Below are 18,459 nucleotides of genomic sequence, written 5' to 3'. Positions count from 1 at the left end.
ACTATGTTGTTGAACACTGAGCTGTAGTCAATTAATAGCACTCTCACGTAGGTGTTCCTTTTGTCCAGGTGGGAAAGGGCAGTGTGGAGTGCAATAGAGATTGCATCATCTGTTGATCTGTTGGGGTGGTATGCAAATTGGAGTGGGTCTAGTTTCTGGGATAATGTTGTTGATGTGAGCCATGACCAGCCTTTCAAAGAACTTCATGGCTACAGACGTGAGTGCTACGGGTCTGTAGTCATTTAGGCAGATTACCTTAGTGTTCTTGGGCACAGGGACTATGGTGGTTTGCTTGAAACATGTTGGTATTACAGACTCAGTCAGGGACAGGTTGAAAATGTGAGTGAAGACACTTGTAAGTTGGTCAGCGCAGACTCGGAGTACACGCCCTGGTAATCCATCTGGCCCTGCGGCCTTGTGAATGTTGACCTGTTTAAAGGTCTTACTCATATCGGCTACGGAGAGCGTGATCACACAGTCGTCCGGAACAGCTGATGCTCTCATGCATGCTTCAGTGTTACTTGCCTCGAAGCGAGCATAGAAGAACATTTACTTGTCTGGTAGGCTCGTGTCACTGGGCAGCTCGCTGCTTCCCTTTGTAGTCTGTAATAGTTTGCAAGCCCTGCCACATCCGACGAGAGTCGGAACCGGTGTAGTACAATTCCATCTTAGTCCTGTATTGACGCTTTGCCTGTTTGATGGTTCGTCGGAGGGCATAGTGGGATTTCTTATAAGCGTCCGGGTTAGAGTCCCGCTCCTTGAAAGCGGCAGCTCTACCCTTTAGCTCAGTGCGGATGTTGCCTGTAATCCATGGCTTCTGGTTGAGGTATGTACATACGGTCACTGTGGGGACGACGTCATCGATGCACTTATTGATGAAGCCAGTGAATGATGTGGTGTACTCCTCAATGCCATCAGAAGAATCCCGGAACATATTCCAGTCTGTGCTAGCAAAACAGTCCTGTAGCTTAGCATCTGCGTCCTCTGACCACTTCTTTATTGACCGAGTCACTTGTGCTTCCTGCTTTAGTTTTTGCTTGTAAGCAGGAATCAGGAGGATAGAATTATGGTCAGATTTGCAAAATGGAGGGCGAGGGAGAGCTTTGTACGCGTCTCTGTGTGTGGAGTAAAGGTGGTCTAGAGTTTTTTTCCCCTCTGGTTGCACATTTAACATGCTGGTAGAAAATAGGTAAAACAGATTTAAGTTTCCTGCATTAAAGTCACCGGCCACTAGGAGCGCCGCCTCTGGATGAACGTTTTCCTGTTTGCTTATGGCCTTATACAGCTCATTGAGTGCGGTCTTAGTGCCAGCATCGGTTTGTGGTGGTAAATAGACAGCTACGAAAAATATAGATGAAAACTCTCTTGGTAAATAGTGTGGTCTACAGCTTATCATGAGATACTCTACCTCAGGCAAGCAAAATCTCGAGACTTCCTTAATATTAGATTTCGTGCACCAGCTGTTGTTTACAAATATACACAGACCGCCACCCCTTGTCTTACCGGAGGTGGCTGTTCTATCTTGCCGATGCAGCGTAAACGATTCGGTGAAATATAAGATATTACAGTTTTTAATGTCCCATTGGTAGGATAGTCGTGATCGTAGCTTGTCTATTTTGTTATCCAATGATTGTACATTGGCTAATTGGACTGATGGTAGAGGCAGATTACCCACTCGCCATCGGATCCTTACAAGGCCTACGTCCCTGATATCTCCGTCTCTTTCTCCTGCGAATGACGGGGATTTGGGCCTTGTCGGGTGTCTGAAGTAAATCCTTTGCGTCCGACTCGTTAAAGATAAAATCTTTGTCCAGTACGAGGTGAGTAATCACTGTCCTGATATCCAGAAGCTCTTTTCAGTCATAAGAGATGGTGGCAGAAACATTATGTACAAAATAAGTTACAAATGACGCGAAAAAATACACACACAATAGCACAATTGGTTAGGAGCACGTAAAACGGCACCCATCTCCTCCGGCGCAATTATGATTTGGACATTGGTATCAGTCAACTGTTTTCACCACCCCTCTGTTTGCCTTGTTTTAAATGATTAAAGTGGCCATAGGCCAGGGGTTGAGGGGAGGTTATGGGTTAACCTCCAGGGGTTGAGGGGAGGTAAGGGGTAACCTCCAGGGGTTGAGGGGAGGTTAGGGGGTAACCTCCATGGGTTGAGGGGAGTTTAGGGGGTAACCTCATTCTCTTTCGTTATTGGTTGTAAAATAGTGTTAAATTATATCCTTCTCACCATATAAAACACTGGACAGGCTTTCAGTCAGTGGGCCATCCAGTAGGGCCAGGGTTGACTGGAGGTCTGGAGGTTAGGGGGGCAAGCCAAGTCTTTTAAGCCCAGAGTGGAGTGAAGGTTACGGGGGTAACCCAAGTACTATGAGCCCAGTGGGTTGGATGGAGGTTGGATGGAGGTTGGAGGGTAACATGACCCTCACAGGGTTGATGCAAGCAGCCAGGAAGGTCCCGCCAAGGCCAAGACCATAAAACCTCCATTAAATCGCATTCAATTAAGACCACTCTAACCCCGCTGAGACACACACACACACACACACACACAACCACCCTCTCCCTGCTGGGAGCCGGGTTCAAAGACAACACTCAATCATATAGAGCTCCCCTTCCACTTACAGCCGAGATGTGTGTACTTCTCATTTCTTCTCTCACGATCAATGATCAGAAATAGCCTTCTACAATACCACAACATTACTCTGCAGATGTATGTGGTTGAAACTAATGTATTATTATTATTTTTTGATAGAGTATCTTCCTGAAGGCGGACACTGCTGTAGGTCCCAGGGTTTCAAGGCTCTCTCTTTTTATAGAGCTCTTAAAACAGGAGTGAATGGATGGAGTGATACGGTTGTGAAAGAGAGGAGGGGTGAGAAGGAGTAGCATTACATTACCCATAAAGCCCGGAGGGATATGTGTATAGCATGGAGAACATCCTTAAACAGCACACATTGAGGGAAAACAGAGGCCGGAAAGATATAACACACACACGCATGTTTGCTGACCCACACACACACACACACACACGCAGTTCCTCACCAGTAGGCATGTTCTGACAGTCCTGATCTTGTTGAGTTCCAGCAGCAATCTCTGAGCCTTCTCATGATTCCCACAGTACTCATCATAGATCTGAAAACCACTCCTCTGGAGAGAGAAGATGAGAGAGAGAGAGAGAGAGAGAGAGAGAGAGAGAGAGAGAGAGAGAGAGAGAGAGAGAGAGAGAGAGAGAGAGAGAGAGAGAGAGAGAAGAGAGAAAGAGAGAGAGAGAAAATACGAAAGACACAGTATAGATGAGAGAAAATGGAAAAGCAAGACAAAGGCTTTCAGTTTTACTGTTTTTTTTACATAAGCCACAACTTATTTTGTTCTCTGTCTACACAGAGAGAGAGAGAGAGAGAGAGAGAGAGAGAGAGAGAGAGAGAGAGAGAGAGAGAGAGAGAGAGAGAGAGAGAGAGAGAGGGAGAAAGGGAGTGAGAGAGAGAGAGGACATATCGCAATATCCTGTCATCTGTGTTGAAGCCACATGTATGCGGTGTGACAAACCCCTCTTCCCATGAGTTCCCATGCTCTTCACACCCCAGTCTTTCTCACTGAGGGATACTGCACAGAGACATGGCCCATAAATCATCCCTACTACTGAGCAGTACAGTCTGCAGCCACTCAGATCAAACCTCTATGGGTTCTCATACTAAACCAAAATGCATGGAGGGCCACATCCTAACTTCAGATCAATGCGCATAAATAGATTCCCTATGGCAGGGGTACTCAACGTTAGCTAGCTTAACTAGCTTCTCCTGGTTTGATGCAGTCAAGACAGGTATTACGTAATCATATTTGATGATAAATAACCTAGCTACGGCAGCTACTAGTCTACTATAGCGCAAATCAGCTTGGTTGGTTGCTGTCTCTCATCTCTCCCTCCCTCCTCCCTGCTCACCCTGTCATTCGATCACAGAACGGCCCCCCCCCCGCCTGCTAGAGCAGCACCTCTCTCCCTCCTCTCGCACTTTATCTGATCCGGTTAATACAGTAGCTTCCTGCTAAATTACTTTCCTGCTGCTTCCCTCACCCGGATCTGATCGGTTCTAGATCCGACCAGGTCTATACGGAATGGGTCTAGTTGCCTTTGGGTCCATTCGGAACGGGTCTCTATATAAAAAAAAATATTCACGCATATTGGGTCCGGGTGGGAAAGCCACAGGTCCATTTCGGAATGGGTCCGACTTTTTGGACTCGTGAAGACCTCTAGTACAGACCTCAAGTAAGGATTCAACCAATAGTGAGGATAGAACCAGCTTTGACAAGCAGTATGTTAAGAGCATGTTGAAATCAAAGACAGCTTTTCCCATATTCTAAACATAACTTATTCCATATTGGAACGATTAGAGCTGAGATTCTACTATGATAACCCACTCCCACTCAGATCCCATCAGGTTTTCCCCTCAGCTGAATTAGAGAGAGATGTCACAATTCCTCTCTTTCTAGGAACTCTGTCCTACAGCAAGAGACCTCAATCACTGAGGAGGAGAGGAAAGTGACTGAGAGAGAGAGAGAGAGAGAGAGAGAGAGAGAGAGAGAGAGAGAGAGAGAGCGAGAGAGAGAGAGAGAGAGAGAGAGAGAGAGAGAGAGAGAATTTGTCTGGGGCTCGAAGAGAGAGAGAGAAGTCACCGAACAATGGATGAGGTTTCTTTGAAATAGGCATTATAGCTCCAGAGCTCCAGAGAGAGAACAGACCACAGTAGCCTCCCTACTGGGTAGTCTGACATGAGATCATCAGCCATGGTAATGTGAGAATCACAGAGTCATGCAGGTTAGGCTCTAAATGACTGTGGACCTTCACAAAACAGCTAAAAGTGTGATCTATAAGGACCATCGCTTATACCATTGATACCACATGGGCTGCGTCTGAAATGGCACCCTATTCCCTATGTAGAGAGTAGACCCAGAGAGCTCTGGTCAAAAGTGGTGCACTATATAGGGAATAAGGTGCCATTTGGAAAGTACACAAGTTAATTCAAGGTCATAGGGGCGGCAGGTAGCCTAGCGGCTGGAGCGTTGGGCCAGTAACCGAAAGGTCGCTGGTTCGAATCCCCGAGCCAACAATGTGAAAAAAATCTGTCGATTTGCCATTGAGCAAGGCAATTAACCCTAATTGCTCCTGTAAGTCATTCTATATGACTAAAATGTCACCTGTTAAAACCCATCACTGTCTTGGTGTCACTTTGATGAGAACTAGCTTTGAAGAAGACCTGTTACAGGTCCTTAGTAGAATATAGAAATCCACTGAGGAGAGGATCAACTGTAAGTAGCCTACTCTAGATGTACGGCCTACAGAAACATAAGATGATATAGTGGTCCATATCCCAGCTCAGCTCAGCATCAAAGAGCTAGGATAAATCTGATCTATGACAGGGGGCTATATCAGAGCAGTATACGGCCTGCACAGGAGATAGTAAATCTGAAACATGTGTTGAATCTCATCTTATCTTCGTCTCTGACCTGTACTAACACAGAGAGATTAGCCTACTCTGAAACAATGGGTAATAGGTATGCCCCAAATATTCCCTATGGGCCCTGGTCACCAGTAGTGCACTATAGAAGCAATAGGGTGCCATTTGGGACGCACACAGAGAGATTAGCCTACTCTGAGAGAATGGGCCTCGTTAAGATGGGGTTTGAAACTCCTTCGCCTCAGCTAGAATATCTGCCTGCACCCAAGGAACTCTCTAACTTGTTTGAGCTGTGACTCATCTAAAGCATTTTCAATTGTATTGTGACCCAGATAAAAAAGATTGTGATCAACAATATTTCTGATCTCATCTTAAGCTGCATCCCAGATGGAATCAGATGCAACCCACCGTTCGAAAATCACTGCTCTAGTCAGTGAGTGAGCTACGGAAACCTGTGAAACTCAAAGCACAGGCAAGGCTTTGTGGGTACTGGGGCTAGTGATAAAAAAAATACATTTGTGGTTAGAAAGCACTATTCTGTCATCATTTCTAGCATGGATTGACAGAGAAATACGGAGACCTGTGAGACTCACAAAGTGCAGGAAGCAGCGGCCCACTTCGTGGTAAGCGTGGGGGTCTGGCTGCAGCAGCTCTTCTACCATGGACAGGAAGTCACGATGCACAGACAGGATTTCCTCCAGGTTGGAGAACAGCACCTAGAGGGGGACAGAATACACTGTAACACCAGAGGACAGAATACACTAACATCTGGAGGGGGTACACATAACAAAACATTTGACAAAACCTAACCAAGTAAACATGGAAACATTAGGACAAGAAAAACTAGCCAAGTAAGGACAAGGAGTGTGTCCCAATAGTTCAACACATACAGTATCCTTTGATCAGTATCCTGCCATCATGATCAGCTATCTGCTGAGGAACATGGTAGAGAAGAGAACAATGTGGTGACGTTTTGACCATAAAGACCCATTATTTTGAGTTCACTAGTCAAGACAATACGGGAAAATCAAATGTTTTAATATTTTGGGGCACTATAGATGAGAGAGCGAGACAGAGAGAGAGAGAGCGCATTTGTCTGGGGATCGGAGGGAGACAGAAGTCACAGAACAACGGATGAGGTTTATTTGAAAGAGGCATTATAGTTCCAGACTTGACTTCATCTTATAATTCTAGAGTTGAGAGGAAATTAGCATTTGTGAAAACACTGTAAAGAGAGACATTTTTAATGGAGAGACATTTTATATGCTCTGTCATATGGAACGCTGAATTTAGCCTTTATGTGGGATAGTTTTTTAAATTGATTTTATTGATCATTTATGTGGCAATGCTTAAGCACAAAATAATGGTCTGATTGTGGATGGCGAGGGGGGCCTATAGTGCCTGTGGTGGACTGCCATAACTTGAGAGAGCAGAGGACTATGCACTCCGTGGGTGCGACAATATACAATGCCCAAGAGACCTAAATTGAAAATGTGTAACTGACATGATTCTTACATCAAGCAGTATATGGAATCATATCTGTATCTGTTCTGTATCTTCTGCACTCTGAAGTGTTCCAGTACAGTAAGGTTCTGTGGTGGATTGGAGCGGGACAGCTGTTTGTTAGCAACAACCAAGACATTCTAGAACCCTGACCTCCGTCTGACCTTGTTCCCCCGTTCCGCCAGACTCCTCCCCTCCACCCAGTGTTCTCACAACGTGTTCCAAAACACAGGACACAGGAACACGTAGACCGCTCCTCCGCCAATGCATGTTTAACTTCCAGAATAAGCAAAGCCCACAGAGTGGAGTCTGCCCCTAAATGGCATCATATTCCCTATATAGTGCACTTAGGGTTGCAAAGGGAGGGTAAACGTTCTAACTTCAGTAAACTACCAGAATGTTGGTATCTTTCAAGGATTTTATGTAATCTATCACAAGACATCTAGTGGCCCTTTTGGGTACTTCATATTATCACTGGTGTCTGTATTTATCTCTGGCCCTCTGTGTGGCCTTATCATATCTAAAATATATGAAATAATTCAATAATTTAAAAAATTTGAATGACAAAGCTGTAAAACATTATCCTAAATATAAACCATCAACGTAGTGAATATCATTGGTGCTTAATATGAGGGTTTCAGCATGAAATATCCTTTATATTTTTTTACACACCTATTCATTTGACTATGTCAGTATGTATTTGTTGACAATGTTTTGGTGTGAAACTGGTGGCAGTTGTGAAAAAAATAGCTGGACGAGTTGCAGAGTTAATTGAAAATAATGGCATTGTTGATTAGGTTATTTTTTCATTAATTAGGCTATTTTCTCTTGAACCATATGGTCTATCTAGTAGAAACTCATGGACAATAAGGAGACAGATAAAAAAAATGAATACTATATATTAATACAGTGAGGGAAAAAAGTATTTGATCCCCTGCTGATTTTGTACGTTTTCCCACTGACAAAGAAATGATCTGTCTATAATTTAATGGTAGGTTTATTTGAACAGTGAGAGACAGAATAACAACAAAAAATCCAGAAAAAAACGCATGTCAAAATGTTATAAATTGATTTGCATTTTAATGAGGGAAATAAGTATTTGACCCCCTCTCAATCAGAAAGATTTCTGGCTCCCAGGTGTCTTTTATACAGGTAACGAGCTGAGATTAGGAGCACACTCTTAAAGGGACACACTCTTCAATCAGATTCCAAACTCTCCACCATGGCCAAGACCAAAGAACTCTCCAAGGATGTCAGGGACAAGATTGTAGACCTACACAAGGCTGGAATGGGCTACAAGACCATCGCCAAGCAGCTTGGTGAGAAGGTGACAACAGTTGGTGCGATTATTCACAAATGGAAGAAACACAAAATAACTGTCAATCTCCCTCGGCCTGGGGCTCCATGCAAGATCTCACCTTGTGGAGTTGCAATGATCATGAGAACGGTGAGGAATCAGCCCAGAACTACACGGGAGGATCTTGTCAATGATCTCAAGGCAGCTGGGACCATAGTCACCAAGAAAACAATTGGTAACACACTACGCCGTGAAGGACTGAAATCCTGCAGCGCCCGCAAGGTCCCCCTGCTCAAGAAAGCACATATACAGGGCCGTCTGAAGTTTGCCAATGAACATCTGAATGATTCAGAGGAGAACTGGGTGAAAGTGTTGTGGTCAGATGAGACCAAAATTGAGCTCTTTGGCATCAACTCAACTCGCCGTGTTTGGAGGAGGAGGAATGCTGCCTATGACCCCAAGAACACCAACCCACCGTCAAACATGGAGGTGGAAACATTATGCTTTGGGGGGGGTTTTCTGCTAAGGGGACAGGACAACTTCACCGCATCAAAGGGACGATGGACGGGGCCATGTACCGTCAAATCTTGGGTGAGAACCTCCTTCCCTCAGCCAGGGCATTGAAAATGGGTCGTGAATGGGTATTCCAGCATGACAATGACCCAAAACACACGGCCAAGGCAACAAAGGAGTGGCTCAAGAAGAAGCACATTAAGGTCCTGGAGTGGCCTAGCCAGTCTCCAGACCTCAATCCCATAGAAAATCTGTGGAGGGAGCTGAAAGTTTGAGTTGCCAAACGTCAGCCTCGAAACCTTAATGACTTGGAGAAGATCTGCAAAGAGGTGTGGAACAAAATCCCTCCTGAGATATGTGCAAGCCTGGTGGCCAACTACAAGAAACGTCTGACCTCTGTGATTGCCAACAAGGGTTTTGCCACCAAGTACTAAGTCATGTTTTGCAGAGGGATCAAATACTTATTTCCCTCATTAAAATGCAAATCAATTTATAACATTTTTGACATGCGTTTTTCTGGATGTGTTTGTTGTTATTCTGTCTCTCACTGTTCAAATAAACCTACCATTAAAATTATAGACTGACCATGTCTTTGTCAGTGGGCAAACGTACAAAATCAGCAGAGGATAAAATACTTTTTTCCCTCACTGTACATTTTAAAAAATGTATTCAAGAATAAATTACCAAAGTTAGGATAGATTGCCATAGGTTATCTGTTAATTAACAAAATTACTGAAAATTCCTGTAACTTTGGTAAACTACCAGTAGCTTTGCAACCCTAAGTGCAATACTTCTGACCAGATTCCTGCACCCATATAGGTTCTGGCCAAAAGTAGTGCACTACCTAGGGAATAGGATGCCATTTGGGACACAACCAGACAGCCAAGGACCCTCCCAACAGCGACGAAGCATCCTTTATTGTCCCACTCCCTCACGCAGCCAGAATCATTTATATAAATAGATTATATTTACAGCTGCTTCCTGTATATGCCTAGGCCTTAGCAGCTATTTTTTTATTCATTCAGAAGAAACGTCTATTTTGGGTTGAAAGAGTCCTTCAAACAAGAAACGTTGAGTTTTATTTGGATTCCGGCTGTAATTTCCGGTCTTTTATTGGATTACGTTATGAAAACAAGGTTTATACTCAACCACGCAGCTAAAAGGACTCATTCTTCTGACATTCCACTCACATGTTTACACAGATCTTGATTACACAGTCATTAAGTAACTACTAGATTAAGTAATTATGATGTAATTACTAGACTACACTAATAAAGACTCACCTTAACGGTTTCCTCTGTGATGTTCTTGTCAATCTTCGTGGCTGCATACTGGTTGAGCCGGTGGAGAAACACCTGAGTAGTATAAGAGAAAAAGAAAAGCACCATTTAACATGATGAACTCCCTCCAAGATTAGATTACATTTGGCGCGTGATGGTTTCTTCTTAGAGCTGCCAGTTTAACAGCCCAAGGCAGCACCCCAAATGGCACCATATTCCCTATATAGTGCACTACTTTTGACCAGGCCCCAGGTCAAAAGTAGTGCACTATGAAGGGAATAAGGTGCATTTTGGACATAGTCCAAGGTAGAGAACAGATTGGAGCGGAGGCCCCTTCCCTTCTTGTACTGCTTACAGCTGCAACACTCTGCAGAGTGCCAGAGCAAATTGCTAACCATCACAATGGACACCTGATCCATGTGAAAGCTGATCTTTGCTCTGGATGAAAAAACACCTGGGCTCACTTCATAAATGCAGTGCATGAACTTTCAAAGGAGGTCACAATCATGATGGCTGGGGGAGGAGGTGGGGAGGAGGGGAGGAGGAGGGGAGGAGGTGGGGGCGGCTATTCAGTGTGAATTGAGATGGATGAGAATGGTTAGGGTTCTGACTTTCTCCAGTTCTCTTAGGATACTGGTTCCTAAACCATTTTCATGCAACGGGTACCAGGCAAACCAACTTGAAAGCTTTGGGCCTTTTTTTTAGGCCCTCCAAATTAATAAAAACTATTTTTCTAGCCAGAACCAAGTCTTAATCACAACCAAGGAGGATTTAGGCGTATGGGAAACACTGCCTGCCTTGGGCTGTAGGCTATACTTCAAGTGGAAGGAGATATAGAACAACACGCAAGGAAAGAAAAAGACAGCCAGTAGGAAAAACATATGTGTCTGCCTTCTGTTAAGAGAGGTTCTGTCCCAAATGACAACCTATTCCCTTATGGGTAGTGCACTATAAAGGGAATAGGGTGCCATTTGGGACGATTAAATCGTGTTGAAAACCCAACACATCAACGACATGGCACACTCAATTAGATTGATGATAATGCCCTCAAATCACATCACGAAAGCTGGGCGAAAGATGATGAAAGTAAATCCTAGCAAATCATATCTCAAAGAGAAATCTCTTAGTTCAAAAGAAAGCATCGGCTTTTCATACTCTCAAATCTTAACTCCACCCAACATCATTGTGTGTTTATACATTAAGAATGACTCACGTTTCTCATTCCGCTAGCGTTCATATTGTGCTGTCAAATATGAGTAAGTGAGCTCAGCAAGAGGCGAGAAACTTTCCCTGCCATTACATGAGTTGTACAGACATCCATTCCATGTTCCACTATGTAGCCTATGCTTTAAGAATATTCTGCCACATATTCCCTGAAAGTGGACTCAAAGACACTTTAATGGTAACAGTTATTGGAATCTACTGTCCACCCTCCGCCAAGAAGTGTGTACTAAACGAACTCACTGATTTAATTGATATTTTTACTACCACAAAGGTGTTGATCGCTGGAGATTTTAATCTTGCATGGGGAACGCAGGATGCTGACTGTTTAAAGGATTTTTGTACTAATCTAAATTTGACCCAGCTGATTACAAAGGCTAATCGTCCAAACTTAAAGGACCATACGAAATTGACATTGATTGACCTCATATTTACAAATTCTCCAGAGAAATATGTTGGGAGTGGGGTATTTGCTTAGGATATTAGTGACCACTGTCATATTGTATGTGTCAGGGATATACGGATGCCTAGATCAAAACCTCGTTTTATCAACAAAAGGAATTTTAAACATTTCAATGAACAGGCCTTTTTTTGTGACCTTTATTTTGGTGACTTTGATTGTATTGCATCTATACCTGACCCACAGTTGGCTCTGTACCACTTCTCAAATGTTTTCAATAGATAGATAAACATATAGATAAACATGCTCCCTTTAAAAAACGGAGAATTAAAAATAGGTATTGCCCTTGGTTCAGTCCAGAGCTATCTGAAGTCATACACAACAGAGATGCTGCCTAGGCCAAAGCTAGAGTCACAGACTCGGGCCCAGACTGGCAGTCTTTCAGGCGATTGAGAAATCTGTGTGTAAAACTACGGTAGTTAAAAAAGCAAAATCAGATTATGTGTATGGGGTGGTCCTCTGTAGCTCAGCTGGTAGAGCACGGCGCTTGTAACGCCAAGGTAGTGGGTTCGATCCCCGGGACCACCCATACACAAAATGTATGCATGCATAACTGTAAGTCGCTTTGGATAAAAGCGTCTGCTAAATGGCATATTATTATTATTATGTTAATTCACTATCTGAATGTACAGGGAACCCAGCTAAATATTGGAAAGCTGTTACGTCACTGAAGGGTTGTGTTTTCTTCTTCTCTTCCCCAATAAATTAATTTAGATTCTGGCCCTATTACTGACTAAATTGATATCATTAATGCATTTAATCACCATTTTATCAACTGCGGGCTATATATTTGAATGTATTTCAAATCCAGCTCTTGAAAAGAGTAGTTTGGATGTTGATGGTGAAAATCTATTGAATGATACTGAAAATGCTGGTCAGGAGTTTTCTTTTTGGAAATTGACTGATAAAGAAGTCCTGGATGCTTTGCTAACATGAGACAACCCAAAAAATCCACAGGGGCTGATCAATTGGAGCCTGGTCTGCTTAAGTGTGCAGCTCCCTTTGTTGCTGGCTCAGTAGACCACATTTTTTATTTAACATTGTTATCAGGAAGTGTTCCAAAAGCATGGAAATCTGCATATGTACTGGGGAAACAAATGATCTTGACAACTATCGCGCCATTTCAAGACTACCCCGTTTAGCTAAGATTTTTGAATCATTGGTTAATGTACAACTTTGTTCCATTTTATCTGATAATTGTATTTTGAATATAAACCAAATCAGGGTTTAAGCCTGGGCATAGTACTACCACAGCAACCACGCTAGTTGTTAATGATCTTGTCAATGCCTTGGATGCTAAAAAGAGCTGTGCTGCCTTGTTTATTGACCTGTCAAAGGCGTTCGACACTGTTGATCATTCCGTTTTGCTGAAGAAGTTATCAAAAATAGGCCTGGGATATACAGCCATCTTGACAGATGGTGTTAAATCTGAATTTCTTGAGATTCAAAAAGGTGTTCCTCAGGTTTCTATTTTGGGTTCATTATTGTTCACCTTGTATATTAATGACATAGGAAACACTGTTAATACTTGTTACATTCATCTCTACGCAGATGACACAGTTGTGTATTCCTGTGCCACCTCAGTGCAGCAGGCCATTCGTGAAATTCAGCATGACTTTGATTCAATTCAGAAATCCCTTACAGATCTTAAATTAGTGTTTAATACAAGTAAAACCAAGCTCATGCTGTTCTCTGGGTCACGAAATGTAAACCGTGAGGACCTGCATATTTGGACTACAAATGGAGCCCAAATTGAGCTTGTTTCTCAATATACAGTGGGGAAAAAAGTATTTAGTCAGCCACCAATTGTGCAAGTTCTCCCACATAAAAAGATGAGAGAGGCCTGTAATTTTCATCATAGGTACACGTCAACTATGACAGACAAAATGAGAATTTTTTTTCCAGAAAATCACATTGTAGGATTTTTAATGAATTTATTTGCAAATTATGGTGGAAAATAAGTATTTGGTCAATAACAAAAGTTTCTCAATACTTTGTTATATACCCTTTGTTGGCAATGACACAGGTCAAACGTTTTCTGTAAGTCTTCACAAGGTTTTCACACACTGTTGCTGGTATTTTGGCCCATTCCTCCATGTAGATCTCCTCTAGAGCAGTGATGTTTTGGGGCTGTCGCTGGGCAACACGGACTTTCAACTCCCTCCAAAGATTTTCTATGGGGTTGAGATCTGGAGACGGGCAAGGCCACTCCAGGACCTTGAAATGCTTCTTACGAAGCCACTCCTTCGTTGCCCGGGCGGTGTGTTTGGGATCATTGTCATGCTGAAAGACCCAGCCACGTTTCATCTTCAATGCCCTTGCTGATGGAAGGAGGTTTTCACTCAAAAATCTCACGATACATGGCCCCATTCATTCTTTCCTATACACGGATCAGTCGTCCTGGTCCCTTTGCAGAAAAACAGCCCCAAAGCATGATGTTTCCACCCCCATGCTTCACAGTAGGTATGGTGTTCTGTGGATGCAACTCAGCATTCTTTGTCCTCCAAACACGACGAGTTGAGTTTTTACCAAAAAGTTCTATTTTGGTTTCATCTGACCATATGACATTCTCCCAATCCTCTTCTGGATCATCCAAATGCACTCTAGCAAACTTCAGACGGGCCTGGACATGTACTGGCTTAAGCAGGGGGACACGTCTGGCACTGCAGGATTTGAGTCCCTGGCGGCGTAGTGTGTTACTGATGGTAGGCTTTGTTACTTTGGTCCCAGCTCTCTGCAGGTCATTCATTAGGTCCCCCCGTGTGGTTCTGGGATTTTTGCTCACCGTTCTTGTGATCATTTTGACCCGACGGGGTGAGATCTTGCGTGGAGCCCCAGATCGAGGGAGATTATCAGTGGTCTTGTATGTCTTCCATTTCCTAATAATTGCTCCCACAGTTGATTTCTTCAAACCAAGCTGCTTACCTATTGCAGATTCAGTCTTCCCAGCCTGGTGCAGGTCTACAATTTTGTTTCTGGTGTCCTTTGACAGCTCTTTGGTCTTGGCCATAGTGGAGTTTGGAGTGTGACTGTTTGAGGTTGTGGACAGGTGTCTTTTATACTGATAACAAGTTCAAACAGGTGCCATTAATACAGGTAACGAGTGGAGGACAGAGGAGCCTCTTAAAGAAGAAGTTACAGGTCTGTGAGAGCCAGAAATCTTGCTTGTTTGTAGGTGACCAAATACTTATTTTCCACCATAATTTGCAAATAAATTCATTAAAAATCCTACAATGTGATTTTCTGGAGAAAAAAAAATCTCAATTTGTCTGTCATACCTATGATGAAAATTACAGGCCTCTCTCATCTTTTTAAGTGGGAGGACTTGCACAATTGGTGGCTGACTAAATACTTTTTTTCCCCACTGTAAGTACCTGGGTGTCTGGATTGATAACAAGTTATCCTTCGTAACGCATATAGAAAATCTGACTAAGAAGCTAAGATCCAAGATTGGTTTTTTATATCGAAATAAATCATGCCTCAGTATTGAAAATAGGAGAAAGATTGTTCAAACAACGCTTCTCCTTGTATTGGATTTTGGTGATATTGTTTACATGCATGCGGCAACCTCTGTTTTGAAACCCTTGGACGCAGTCTCCCATTCCACAATACGTTTTATCACAGGGGACAATTTTAGGACTCATCATTGTAGTCTGTATAAAAATGTGGGATGGACCTCTCTGTCTGTAAGAAGAGAGCTGCATTCTCTTTTATTTATTTACAAAGCAATCTTACAGAAACTCCCTTCATATGTAACTTCATGAATTAAGTTAAGAATCATAAGTTGCCAAACCCGTTCTCAGGACTGGATAACACTAGAGATCCCTTCAGTCTCCACAGATTTGGGAAAATCTGTGTTTTGTTTTTTTGCACCTAATTTGTGGAACAATCTGCAGAGTTCACTCAGGCAGTTTAAATTATTGATTGAGGACCTCTATGTAGTTGAATGTGATTTATTTGATTAAATATGTTTATTTTGTTATTGTGTGCTGAATTATATTGTTTTATACACAAATATGCGTATGTTGTTTTATTATTCATTCTTTGTTGTAATGTATACTGGGCTCTCTTTTAATTTCAGTGTGACTCCCTATTTAAATAAAAGGAAAAAAATATTTTAAAAAATCAGGACAATGTCATGATGTGTCCAGCCTTCCAAAACACCTCCATGGGGTACACACTAGTTGCCTGGTTAAAATAACAGACCATGTGGGTCTGTGTATCAGCAAGGCAAACGGACTAGAGGTTCCATAAACAAAGGAGTGATGATCCTGCTAGTGAGACTAGTGGGTGAGGAGTCGAAGGGGAGAAAGTGAGGGGGTCAGCGTACAGCCAGCCCTCCACAGTGACATGTTGACAGGACACAGGAGACTGTGTTGGAGAGATAACCCTGCATTGAGGAGACCCAGGCTCCGTCCCACATGGCACCCAGGGCCCGGGTCAAAAGTAGTGCACTACAGGGAATAGGGTGCCATTTGGGACAAGCCTAGTCAAGCCGGAGCCCATGCAGGGTCAGGTCTAGGAGGAAAGGTTAGGAGGAGACAGAGACAACTACAGGACACGACCCCCCTTAAATCACCTGGCAGCCTGTCAAGGGGTTCATGACCCACACCACACAACCTATCACTACCCAGTAATATACCACACAAAAACTGCAACACCCAACGCAACACGGCAACAGGGTGCCATTTGGGATACAGTCCATATTCTCACACTTAAAGACTGGCAGGTAAAGATACCATGTCCATGAGTCTAGCATGCGGTCTAACTGGACAACTAGTTACTGCTCCTTAGGGTCCTGTAATGCCATCTGTCGTTTAGAGGACCACAGACAGCCTGGACAGCCTAAAAAGACCACACACACCACACCGAATGTTGATCTACAGTTTGTTCGGCGGGCTGTGTTTAAGGGAGTACCCGCTTGTGGACGTCTGTTTCACTGCAGACATTTAAAATCGGTTTGCACTCAGTTTGCAAATGACTACCGGCACTCTGTTCTGAGGTGCTAAGTACTGTCTGAACCTTAAGGGAGCGTCCCAAATGGCACACTATTCCCTATATAGTGCACTACTACCCTACCCTATCGGCCCTGGACAAAAGGAGTGCACTATATAGGGAGGGAATAGGGTGTTCATTTGGGGGCATTCTGACTGATAAGACATAACTCATGTAAACAACTTCTGTAAACAAACTTAATGACCATATAAAGCCAAAGCATTTCCTGTTAGAACTGCTCCAACAGAATGTTGATGACACTATCAACACAGACATGCTTTTATAGCTCGTAGACTAGAGGACGGATGGATGGAGTCTAGTTAATACATACTCCTGACGATGCACTGACGCACCCCGTCAAATGTTATTAAATCCAACTGGTTTCAGTCAGGGGGGGGGGGGTTAACTCTGAAGGGCGGTTTCCCGGACACAGAATCTCCATTTTAAATTATTTTTAGTCCAGGATGACTAGACTTAATGTGTGTTCGGGAAACTGCCCCTGTGTGTTTTTAAGGGTATTTGTGTCCCACCTAAGAAACAAACTATGGGAAACACTAAGCTTAGGAAATACTAATGAGAAAAGTCTTGCCACTCTTAAACAAACTAATCATTAAGCATTAAATGACATTGATTTTAAGGCGAGGCCTAGACTTTTAAACACCTCAGCAATTGAAATGGCCGAGTCGACTCCGAGATAGCACAGCACAACAGCTCTGCTTTCAGCTCTGCTCTCCACATGAGGAAGAAAGAAGAAACTTGAGTCCCAAATAGCACCTTATATGCTAAATAGTGCACATGAATAATAATGGCACCGGAGGGGATGGCTGCAGTTTTAAGGGCTCCTAACCAATTGTACTATTGTGTGTGTGTTTTCGCGTTATTTGTAACTTATTTTGTACATAATGTTTCTGCCACCGTCTCTTAGGACCGAAAAGAGATTCTAGATTTCAGGACAGCAATTACTCACCTCGCCCTGGACGAAGATTTTTTCTTTAACGAGTCGGACGCGAAATACTTACTTCAGACACCCAACAAGGCCCAAATCCCCGTCATTCGCATGAAGAAGAGACGGAGATATCGAGGACGTACACTACCGTTCAAAAGTTTGGGGTCACTTAGAAATGTCCTTGTTTTCCATGAAAACATACATGAAATGTGTTTGAATAGGAAATATAGCAAAATTAATAGGAAATGTAGTCATTGACAAGGTTAGAAATAATGATTTCTTATTGAAATAATAATTGTGTCCTTCAAACTTTGCTTTTGTCAAAGAATCCTCCATTTGCAGCAATTACAGCCTTGCAGTCCTTTGGCATTCTAGTCAAATCAAATTTTAAATCAAATCAAATTTTGTTTGTCACATACACGTGTTTAGCAGATGTTATTGCGGGTGTAGCGAAATACTTGTGCTTCTAGCTCCGACAGTGCAGTAATATCTAACAAGTAATATCTAACAATTTCACAACTTATACCCAATACACACAACTCTAGTAAGGAATGGAATTTAAGAATATACACATATATGGACAAGCAATGACAGAGCGGCATGGACTAAGATACAGTAGAATATTATAGAATAGAATATAGTATATACATATGAGATGAGTAGTGCAAGATATGTAAATATTATTAAAGTGACTAGTGTTCCATTTCTTAAAGTGGCCAGTGATTTCAATAGGCAGCAGCAGCATCTAATGTGCTAGTGATGGCTATTTAACAGTC

At 42.8% G+C, this 18,459-nt stretch overlaps 1 protein-coding gene across 1 annotated transcript in view; it reads right to left on the bottom strand.

Annotated features, from left to right (window-relative positions):
* The window catches only part of prex2 (phosphatidylinositol-3,4,5-trisphosphate-dependent Rac exchange factor 2), a 215,923-nt gene that overhangs the window by 167,513 nt on the left and 29,951 nt on the right, over window positions 1–18,459 (bottom strand). The window contains exons 2-4 of the mRNA XM_084186138.1: window positions 10,065–10,136; window positions 6,062–6,184; window positions 3,058–3,162 (exon numbers count right to left, since the gene is read on the bottom strand). Of these exons, the coding sequence (XP_084042264.1) occupies window positions 3,058–3,162; window positions 6,062–6,184; window positions 10,065–10,136 (300 nt within the window). The remainder of the gene's footprint in view (window positions 1–3,057; window positions 3,163–6,061; window positions 6,185–10,064; window positions 10,137–18,459) is intronic.

The sequence above is a fragment of the Coregonus lavaretus genome (genome assembly GCF_964263955.1).
Source record: "Coregonus lavaretus genome assembly, chromosome: 2".
NCBI classification, from domain to species: Eukaryota; Metazoa; Chordata; class Actinopteri; order Salmoniformes; family Salmonidae; genus Coregonus; species Coregonus lavaretus.
The sequence above is the reverse complement of the archived record's forward strand: the minus strand, read 5'-3'. Positions and strand labels throughout refer to the sequence as shown.